The 11,433-nt window shown below is 44.9% G+C and overlaps 1 protein-coding gene across 1 annotated transcript in view; it reads right to left on the bottom strand.

Annotated features, from left to right (window-relative positions):
- Positions 1 to 336: 336 nt before the first annotated feature.
- MRPL52 (mitochondrial ribosomal protein L52) overlaps positions 337 to 11,433 on the bottom strand; it is a 46,987-nt gene continuing 35,890 nt past the window's right edge. The window contains exon 5 of the mRNA XM_086920419.1: positions 337 to 508. Within this exon, the coding sequence (XP_086776545.1) occupies positions 359 to 508 (150 nt within the window). The 3' untranslated portion in view covers positions 337 to 358. The remainder of the gene's footprint in view (positions 509 to 11,433) is intronic.

Raw genomic sequence — 11,433 nt, 5'->3', positions numbered from 1 at the left:
CAGGCTTCTCCCACTCTCACCCAACACAAAGACGGGCCTTCCTAATACCTCACCTGGAATAGCTCTACTTTATACTCATCAGAATCGCATTTTCTAATATTTCAGCAACAGTCCACCAGGATGCCTCGGACCTAAAGTAGGATAGATCCTCTACTTTACACACAAAGACGTCACCAAAACTAGAAACGTGTGCTTGAACTTCACCCCTCAGTGACCCCCCTCAGCTGAAATGCAAGTTACTCCCCCCCACCCCCCCATAAACAGGTGAGTAAAATCCCAGAGTGCATGCTCATCTTTTAAATAACAGTGCAGACTAATACGGAAACAGAGGCCCCAGCCAGTGAAACAGATACTTTATTTATTGTGGTCTTTTACTACGCAGAAGGGCTCCTTTTGGCTTCAAAAGATGTTTTCGCTTCTCCTCCTCTTTTGCCAACAGCTGTTGTTGCTTCTGTTCCCAGGTGTGAAGTCCTCTGTCAACTTCCTCACTTAACATCACCACACGGCGCTGGGAGAAAAAAAATAGAAAGGAGTGGTGAACTACACATAGGCCAGCCCCTGTACAGCATTACAACACACAGCATCAAATACGCCCCTCCTCATTCCAGGTGCTGATATATATTTAAAAATACATCCATAGACTCACTGCATCAAGTCTGGTACCATCTATACATTGTATTGTAATTGCATTTATATAGCCCTTACTACATAGATAAAAGACATCCCTAAACTCACTGCATCAAGTCTGGTACCATCTATATATTGCATTGTAATTGCATTTATATAGCGCTTACTACCTCTGACGCGGTGTCAAAGCGCTTTTTATGCGAATTGCACGCTACTCCGGGACCCATAAAGAATTAGTGTTGAATTAGTATAGTGAAATATGAAAGTAATTAAAGTGGTTGATAGGTTAGTCAGTTATTTGGATTCGGAAGGAGTGAAGAGGAAAAGGTTTGTATTTATATAGCGCTTGTTACCCCTGATGGGGTGTTGAAGCGCCTTTTTTTTTGGGACAGTAGCACGCTACTCCGGAAACCCATAAAGGATTAGTGGTGAATTGGTATTGTCAAATATGAAAGTAATTTGAGTGGTGGATGTTAGTTATTTGGAGTGAGAAGGATAGCGGAGGGATAGAAGGGGGAGAAAGGTTTGCATTCATATAGTGCTTGTTACCCCTGAAGGTGTGTGGACGCACTTTTCTGGCGAGTAGCATGCTACTCCGGAATCCATGAAAGGATTAGTGTTGAAATTTAGTATAGTGAAATATGAAGTCATTTGAGAGGTGGATAGGTTATTCAGTTTTATGGATAGAGAAGGGTAGCGGCAGGATAGAAGAGGGAAAGAGGTTTGTATTTATATAGCGCTTGCTACCCCTGATGGGGTTTGAATCGCTTTTTTTAGTGAGTAGCACGATGCTTTGGAACCCATAAGGATTAGTGTTGAATTAGTATATAGTGCAATATGAAAATAATTTGAGGATATGTTATCCGTTATTTGGATTGAGAAGGGTTGGGGAGGGGTAGAAAAGGGAAAAGGTTAGCATTTATATAGCGCTTGTATGCCCTGATGGAGTGTTAAAGCGCTTTATTGGTGAGTAGCACGCTACTCTGGAACCCGTAAAGGATTAGAGTTGAAAATTAGTATAGTGAAATATGAAAGTAGTTTGAGTGGTGGCTGCGTTATTCAGTTGGATAGAGAAAGGTAGCAGAGGGATAGAAGAGGGAAAAAAATTGCATTTATAGAATGCTTTCTTACCTCTGATGAGGTGTTGAAGCACTTTTTTGGCAAGTAGCACACTACTCTGGGATCCATAAAGGATTAGTGGTGAATTAGTATAGTGGAATATGAAATTTGAGAAGTGAACAGGTTAGTCTGTTATTTTGATTAAAAAGGATAACGGAGGGATAAGAGAGTGAAGGATTTTTTTTGGGAGGTCATAGCATTAGGAGGAGGCTTTTGGATGAGTTAAAAGGAATTGTGGAGGGGATGACTTTAGAAAGGTTTGTTTTGGGGATGGGTATAGTAAAAGAGGTGTCAGATGATGCAAGGAGGGGTAGAGTAAGGGAGAGTCTAGGGAAAGTCTAGAAAGGGTCATTTTGGGGATCATAGTAGTGGTATGGGGTTTGGGATAAATGAGAAAGTTGGTGTAGAGGATATATTGATAGATGTATAGGGTGAGAAATAGGGTAGTGCTTTGGAAAGAGTAGTAGAAAGAAGTTTGAGATGGGTCAGAAACTTGGGTTAGAAGATATATTGAGAGAAGTATAAGGTGAGAAATAGGGTAGTGCATTGGATATGCTGAATTATAAGAAAGTGATAAATATATAGATCCATAAGAACATTGAAAGTATATAGATTCATAAAGGAGGTAGGTATATGTAGATTAACGATATTGACAGAAGTACAGGATGAGAAATAGGGTAGTGCATTGGATATGCTTTTCAGGAGGAAAGCCTGCAGTTGTTGGCAGAAGCAAACGGAGCCTCGTATGCTTCGCGCACTGCGTGTATGTTTTCTTGTAATTCTTTTTACACTAAATTGTTCTAAAGCTCTGATGCGCACTTTCTAAAGGAAAAGTAGATATTGCACGACCTTCGTTTTTAAGCGCTTTTTACTCTATTGTACCTACATGTTGTGACCCTGTGTTGTGTGGTCTCTGCACCTCCCCGGTCCACCACAGCCATTAATGGGCTGATTGTTGTGGAGGGAGTACTGGCCTGCCCCGGCCGGCGTGGTCACATTCCCACGGCCACTTTCTTGTTATGGGAGGCGGTCTAGTCTTTTCCTCTCCCTGCTCCAGGACACACTATATAGGCTGCCCATGGCGCAGTTGCGCACCTAACAAGCCTGCAGTTGTTGGCAGCATCGAACGGCATTCCGTATGCTGCTCACGCTGCTTGTATGTTTTATTGTAATTCTTTTTAAACTAAATTGTTCAAAAGCTCTGATGCACACTCTCTAAAGGAAAAGTAGATATTGCACAAACTTAGTTTTTTAAGCGCTTTTTACTCTATTGTACCTACTTGTTGTGATGGTGTGTTGTGTGGTCTCTGCACCTCCCTGGTCTACCACAGCCATTAGTGTGCTTATTGTTGTGGAGGGAGTACTGCCCTGGCCCGGCCGGCGTGGTCACATTCCCACTTCCGGTTGCCGTCCCACTGCCGCCATCTTGTTAAGGGAGGTGGTCTAGTCTTTTCCTCTCCATGCTCCAGGACACACTATATAAGCTGCCCTTTGCCCTCCGCCAGTGGCGCACCAAAGGCAAGCCTGTCCGCGCCTGGACTGCGACAGACATGCTGGCGGTTTTAAATCAGGGGAGCCAATTTACACCAGGGAGCATCTGATGTCCATCGGTCAGCGGGTCAGTCCCTGCGGACAGTGTCTGGGGGGTGCAGTGGAAGGACCTTTCTGTGGTCTTAAATGTGGCTAGAATTCCTGCCCCTCACTGCCTCATCCAGACCCACTATGAAAATCCTAGACCTCAATGTTGGCTCCTTGGTTAAACACTATATGGAGATCCATGACCTCATAGAGGATGAATCTCCTGATGTGCTCTTTATAACCGAATCTTGGCTGACTGATGCTACTGTGGCAGAACCAGACCTTGCTCTCCCCCCGGGTTCAGTATTCTGACTCTTAACAGGGAGACTAGAGGCGGGGGCATAGCGGGTATTTTTAAATCCTGTTACTGCTGCTCATTCATCAAGGAGGATGTGGCCAGGTGCGAATGCGCTCGTTTTGCAATCTCTTTTAATGCCCATTCTTCTGTTACAGGTTTACTAGTCTATCGCCCCCCAGGACCAATCTCGGAATTCAAATCAGCCATTATTGAGGATGTTAGTTCCCTGAACTGACAGCTACGAATTTTTGCCTTGTTATTGACCTTAATCTACACTTCGACGGTCCCACTGACCCTGAAATTAGCAGCTTGCTCGCCGACTACGCTGCCTGTCAATTAAGGCAGCTGGTGGTGGGCGACACCCACTTGGCTGGGCACATACTTGACCAGTTTTTTTCTAACATTCCTTTGCTTACAGTCAAGACACCTAGCCCGGTGTGTTGGTCCGACCACCTCTTAGTTGCCATCTCCTTCCCACTCTCCGAGCCTCCGAGGCATATATACCTCAAGGCCACTTTTAGACGCTGCTGGCATCAACTTAAACTAGAAGACCAGTTGTTCATCTTAGCATCCTCTCCCCCTATCCTAGGCACCGATCCCGAGCAAGCGTATAAATCATTCTGCCACTGGATACTACATGCCTTAGACACTCTTATCCCTGCCAAATGGTCCAAGGGTCGCAGTTTGAATTCCAACCTTTGGTACGATGACTCTTTGGCAGCCTTGCGTAGTAGCATATATAAGAAGCTAGAACGGGCCTGGAGAAGGGAAACGACAGCGGTGCTAAAAAGATGTACCAGGACACGATTAAACTAAACCATGAGGCCATACATCTGGCACGAACGGCCTACCTCACTAATGAGATCAAGTCCAGTAAAAATCCTGTAAAAAGCATTTTAAAAATATTTAATTATTTTAAAAACAGGAAAGATCCTTCCACTCCATTGATCACGTCTGAGCAGCAATGTGAGGATCTGGCCACCTTCTTTGCTCAGGAATTTGAAGCCATCTATAAATCCTTTCCTATTTGTCCTATGGACCCCATGGTTCCATCAGATCCTCTGTCCACTATTACCTTGCAGCCACCCCCCCCCCCCCCCCCCATCTCCCAGGACGAGTTTCTTACACTGAACAAGAAGGTCAAATCAGGTTCCCCTATAGATCCCATGAGGCCTGCCCAATTCAGAGATGCCCTACCTGTCCTAATCACACCCCTGCATCAGATCACCAATGCCTTCATCACAGCGGTGGCGCCCTCGTCATGGAAGCAAGCAAGGGTGGTCCCCTTGCCGAAAAAAACGTCAATGGACCCAACTAAGCCGGAAAATTTTCGACCCATATTTCTCCTGCCCTGGGTTGCTAAAATTGCTGAGGCCCACGCCAATAACATCCTTTTGGTTTATCTGAACACCACCAGTGCCTTGGATTGCTCCCAGAATGGTTTCCGTCCAGGTCACAGCACTGAGACCGCGCTCTTAGCAGTGAGTGAACATGTACGGACCATTCTGGATGAGGGACAAACTGCGGCCCTCATACTGCTCGACCTCAGTGCCGCTTTTGACACGGTTTCCCATCAGATCCTCCTGCGTCGCCTAGAGGAGGCGGGGTGGTAGGTCCTGCCCTGGAAAGGTTTCGTTCCCTTCTGTCTGACAGGTCATTCCAGGTTTCTCCCCCCTTCCTCTCACATGCCCATCCCATCAAGCAGGGGGTTCCCCAGGGCTCGGCACTAAGCCCTGCTCTGTTCAACCTTTATGTTCAACCCCTGGCGGTGGTAGCGAGGGATCATGGCTTGACCATGGTCTCGTATGCTGAAGACACGGAGTTGACCATACTCAGGGCATCGCGCAATTTCGGTGCGGCCTAGCGACGGTCGCGCATTGGATGACCACCAACACCTTCAACTTAACGCAAATAAGTAAGAAGTGCTGTTGGTGGGGAGAGATAAGAGGCTCTGGAGCACGCAATGGTGGGCGGCGTCTTTGGGCAGCGCCCCCACCCCTAAACCGGTAGTAAAACATCTAGGGATTTTGTGTAATCTGTTGGTCCCCTACGTACCCACACGCCAGCTACGCTCTGCTGAGCAATTCCTGGCAACGGTCCTCCGGGTGAAGAGCCTCAGAGCGGGGTGGCGGTGGGTCAGTCGTTTCGGTATCTTGCGGCTAAACTATGGAACTCTCTCCATGTCCAGATCAGTCGGCTAGATTGCCTGTTGTCCTTCCGTAAGACTATCGAAACCTACCTATTCCCTACGGTCTAGCCCTAGCTCTCTACTGACACTGCTGCAAGCGCCGGGACGCCTCTTTGCTGAGGCAGCTGTGCGCTATACAAAATTACCTAACATAACAGTAACAACCACACAGATCCAAGTACATGGAAGGTACATCGATGTACAATGGAAGAAGTACATGTAGACCAAAGATGCACCAGATAAACTCCGGTTTTCAAGTGTTATTAACTATATATATATATATATATATATATATATATATATATATATATATATATATATATATATATATATATATATATATATATATATATATATATAACGCTCAGTCTTTTCTTTGCGGGTTACTTGCACAGACGCGTTTCGGCGTGCTGCCTTCGTCAGTGTGTATAACACTACAACAATCGACATATTAGTAAAGTTTTTCATGAATCATGGGCATCAACAAAGGACTCAACCGTCCTAGTCACAGTGGGAGCCATCTTGGAATGTATATACAAGACCATTCGGCCCATACCAAACATACGTTCTGCCCACCAATGGGCTGTTATCCATGGACAGGGGGATATTGTTTATATTAAAAAGTTCAAATATTAAACAATTTATAAAGCGGTGGATCGGCTACCGTGCCCTCTGTTTATCCATCCCATCATGATTACTCCTTTATAACAAGATACACATGTATCACACCGTGTCAGTAAAAGTTCATCTAATTACATCATTCAAAGACTTGATGTATATGGCGGTTCAAATCCATATCTATAGTAGATCAATTGATTCAAATTCAAAATCAGCAATCTAATATTATAGAAAAATAGAAACATCATAACTTCAGTGGCAAATTCATATGCATAATTATGTAAAGCGGATTAGTATTCTAATCAAAGAAGTTTCAAATCACATATCACAAATCACAGATCACAGTTTACAGCAGACATTTCGGAAATAGACTTAAATTCATTGAAGATAAATTTCATATTGGTGCATCTAGTTTTCAATACATTGCAACCCATATGTTGGCATTCCTATTTGTTCTCAAGTTACAACTTTACTTTCCCAAGTGGAACGCCATTTCCTCCCCACTATTCAGGCCTCGTGGATGCTTGGTAGAGAGATCTATGATATACCTCGACTCCAATCTGCGAAGTCGTCTTAAGCGGTCACCGCCCCTGGCATTTGGTGGGACTATGTCCAAACCAAAGTACTGCAATTTATTTCGATCCCGACCGTGGACTTCAGCAAAATGGCTGGCTACCGGATAGGCGGAGTCCGCCTTGTCTATGGCCCTGAGATGTTCTAATATCCTCAATTTCAGTTCCTTGATTGTGCTACCAATGTAGCGGAGGCCACAGGGGCAGAACAAACCATAAACTTCGTATTGAGTATTGCAGGCGATGAACTTTCTTAATGAATATTTTCTTCCCTGTCTCAGGTATCATATACGATAGAACCCTTTTACTGCCCGCACAAGCCTTGCAGCGGCCACAGGGATAAAACCCTTTCTGTTCTTTAAGGGTATTGATCTTGGATATAGGTCTTTCCAGATGAATATTGACAAGCATGTCTCATAGTGACCTTGCTTTGCTGAAGGTTAGTAGTGGATAAACAGGTAGATCTTCCTTCAGCACATTGTCCGTTTGCAGGATATGCCAGTTCTTTCTAAGCATCATTCTGAGGTCGTTGGCCTCTGATGAGTAGGGAGTGATTAGCCTAAATTTCCCTTTGCTTGTGGTTTCATCCTTTCACGGCCCCCCATTGTGGGTTTAGCAGTGAATAAAGTCCCTCTTGAAATCTCTCACCTTCCTCAATGTCCTTTGCAGTAATTCCCTACCATATCCCCGAATTGTGAAACGTGATAGGCACGGCCGCCTCGAAGTCAGAGTCCCTGGAGCAATTTCTTCGGAGCCTCAATAGCTCCCCATAGGGAATGCTCCTGATTGGCTGGGGGGATGGCTGCTGCTGGCAAAGAGTGTAGAATTGCCAGCAGACTAGTTTCTATACAGTGCTGTGTGTAGTTGTTCCCCCTCTATGAACACTCTCAGGTCCAAGTATTCCGCTGCCACCAGACTAATTGAACCCGAGAACTGCAGGTTAAGGTGGTTGTTATTCAGTACCCTGATGTATTCCTCTGCTGTGTTCATCCCACCGTTCCAGACGATAAATAAATCGTCAATGTAACCATGCCAACACACGGTCTCCCGCTTGTCATGCCCAACCGTACAGCTCCAAGTTTGCGTAGCTGGAAGCGAAGCAGGTGCCCATCCCCGTGCCTGACCTCTGTAAATACAACTGGTCATCAAATAGAAAAATATTGTGGGTTAGACAAAACTCAACAAATTCAAGGATCATTATATTGTGCCTAGCAAATCGCATTTGGTGCTGGTCTAAGAAATGCTTGACCGCTTCCAGGCCGTGTTTGTGTTAAATACAAGTATATAAACTGGTAATATCCAACACCAACAGCAAATAACGTGAGTCCCATTTCAAATCTTGGATCTTCATCAAGAAATCCTTGATGTCCTGGATATAAGATTCCAATTTCAACACCAAGGGAAACAAAATATGGTCTACAAACCGGGACATATTCTCGGTTAGACTGCCGATGGAGGAAATGATAGGTCGGCCTGGTGGACGGTCTCTATTTTTATGCAACTTGGGAAGGTGATAAAAAGTAGGGATCATAGGGCAGTTGTTCCGCAAAAACCAAATGTTCATCTTTGCCCAACACCTGATGATTGTACCATTTCTGGATAAGCGTGTCATATTCCATAATGCTCTGTTGGTATACTTCAGTGGTACATTTCATGTAGAATTTTTCATCAGAAAGTTGCCTCAGTGCTTCGCTTTTATAATGGTCTCTACTCATTAGGACCACGTTCCCCCCTTTATCCGAGGGTTTCACCACGATGTTCTTGTCATTCATTATGTTGTTTAGTGCCACTTTTTGTTGGTCTGTGATATTGTTTCTGTGGGTTTGGTGGTCCGCTTTTCTATTGCAGGAGGTCGTTGTTCATTGCCTCGGTGAACACATCCACAGCGTCCCACGGAGACTGAGGAACAAAGACGGAGGTGGGTTTGAACTTACTTTGCTCACTCTCCTGCTCTACTCCTTGTAGTTCTGCTCGTTGTGCAGTGTCCAGTTGACCTATATCAGAGGACTGTGCCATTTGTAAGTCCTCAAGGGTCTCCACTGTAGATAAATCCCTACTACTGAGAGCATTTGTTACAGCCATCCTTACTCCTTTCTTACTTTGATCTTTCATATTCGGGCGCAGTTTAAAATATTTGTGGAGTTTCAACTTTCTTGTAAGGCGGAACAAATCGATTAGTGTTTGTGTATATTCTAGCTCGTTATTAGGGCAGAATGTCAGTCACAGGCTACGTACTTTGGTTTCTGGATCAGTTAATTCTTTGTCTGTGAGATTCACGACTGTAAGGTTAACTGGATCTCTGGAACCGTTGCATATGGCTGTCATTACTTCTTGTTGGTGTTGCAGTTGGTCCAACAGGAGGCTCTTGCTCCTCCCCTGCCTCCTTTTGCCACCACCTGACCTCCTTGTCCTCCTGGATCTCCCGAGCCCACTGCTCCTGCGTCGGTGGTTTGTTCTTTCCGTCGCGGAGCCAGGATTTCGTGATTATTTCGAATTCCTCTTGAAAAGAAGTTCTCTTGGTTTTACCGGCTTGGACAGCTCGATTTTTTCCCTGACCTACTAGGTCAAGTTGATCGTCACTGGACTAGTTTTCGGTCACATCAGACTCCGAGGTGACCACTTCAGCTGTTGGTGTTGTTCCAGTACTGGCACCGGTACCCCTTTGTATAGCCTTCCAAGGAGCATCAAATTTCTTCGCGTAAGTCAGGACGCGCCCTGTCAGATAGTCGTTCGCATCGCGTTCATATTTCTCCTGCTTGCGGAACCTTATCTTCGCTTCATATTTCACGAGCCGGGCTTTCATTTGGTCTTTCATTTGTGATATTAGGGCTATTTGTCCCGGGTCCGTCTCCTTTTCCAGCTCTTCATCGATCACTTTAATCTCGGCCAGCGCCTTTTCTCTGTCGTTCCAGGCGTACTGGACCAAGATTTTGAGGGTCCCTTCACAATAGGCTGCTGTGTGCTCAAACCAGTCTGTCAATAACTGTGGGTCCGGATGTTCGTAGGATGGCACGGTGTGGACCCTTAAGCCTCTGGGCACCCTTTCTTCCTCCACGTAATTTGTCAGGCTAGTTGCCTCCCACCATTTCCGTACTTCATGCTCATGAAGTCTCTCCAGCTTTATCATAGTCTCTTTGAGTTTGTTATTTTGTGGCTCTGTCACTGCCGTAATCGTTGTCTCGAACAGCTTCTCCCGCCATTTAAACATGTCCTTCGCCACCGCCTGGCGCTTGGTGTCTGAAAACATGTCTTAGTGCCCCACGCTGCGTTTGTAACTGCAGCTGAGACCAATGCAGTCCCCCGCTTGCTATTGCCACTCATCTCCTCTGTCGTCCTGCCGCTATGACCCGCTATGTCAACAAAGATTTGTGAAAGTGGGGGCAAATGAGGATAAATAGGTGCTCACCGAAAAGGCGTCTTCCTTGGCAGGCTCCCGGACACTCCGGTATACTCTTTCGTACTTCGACCTCTCTGGCCAACTAAATCCTTCCCCAGCGGTAACGGCGGTGCGCAGTTTGTATCCTTTGGAAACGCTCCTTTCCACAGAGAAAACTGCTCACTCGCAGACGGGTGCTGTTGGCGGCTCGTGGGACGCCGCGTTACATGACGCTCAATCTTTTCTTTCAGTTCAGAAGAAACAAACAGCACTCAAGGAGTTCGTGGCAACCACAAATGATTTATTTGCGGAGGACTTGCACAGACGCGTTTCGGCATGCTGCCTTCGTCAGTGTGTATAACACTACAACAATCGACATATTAATAAAGTTTTTCATGAATCATGGGCATCAACAAAGGACTCAACCCTCCTAGAGTCACAGTGGGCGCCATCTTGGAATGTATATACAAGACCATTCGGCCCATACCAAACATACGTTCTGCCCACCAATGGACAGGGGGGTATTGTTTATATTAAAAAGTTTAAATATTAAATAATTATATATATATATATATATATATATATATATATATATATATATATATATATATATTTTTTTTTAACAATTATTCTACATGTTTATACAAAGCAATACACAAAGATAGGTACATATCTATAGTAAAAATAAATGATTATATACAGAAGGATATGCTGTAAATTTCAGTTTGCCTTTGGTGCTTATGTGAGGAACAGTCAATTCTTGAGCAGTTCTCTGAAGATAAGGTGCTGTCCATGGATTTTATGTTCGGGGATAAAGAGTTCCATAGTTTGGCTGCTTGAACAGGGAAGGATGTGCCACCCATGGTTTTTTCTTGTATCTTGGGATTTTGAGGCGAGGTGCCATTTTAGAGCAGAGGTTCCTCTGTTGAATGTGTTTGGTGATTTTATTCCTGATGAAGAGTGGTTCCAGTCCATGTATTGCTTGTTGGTGATACAAAGCAGCTTGGACGTGGACCTTCTGGCAACCTGTAACCAATGCAGGGCCTTCAAGGCAGGT

This window comes from Lissotriton vulgaris, chromosome 5 (assembly GCF_964263255.1).
Source record: "Lissotriton vulgaris chromosome 5, aLisVul1.2, whole genome shotgun sequence".
NCBI lineage: Eukaryota > Metazoa > Chordata > Amphibia > Caudata > Salamandridae > Lissotriton > Lissotriton vulgaris.
This window is presented reverse-complemented; position numbering and strand designations above follow the sequence as displayed.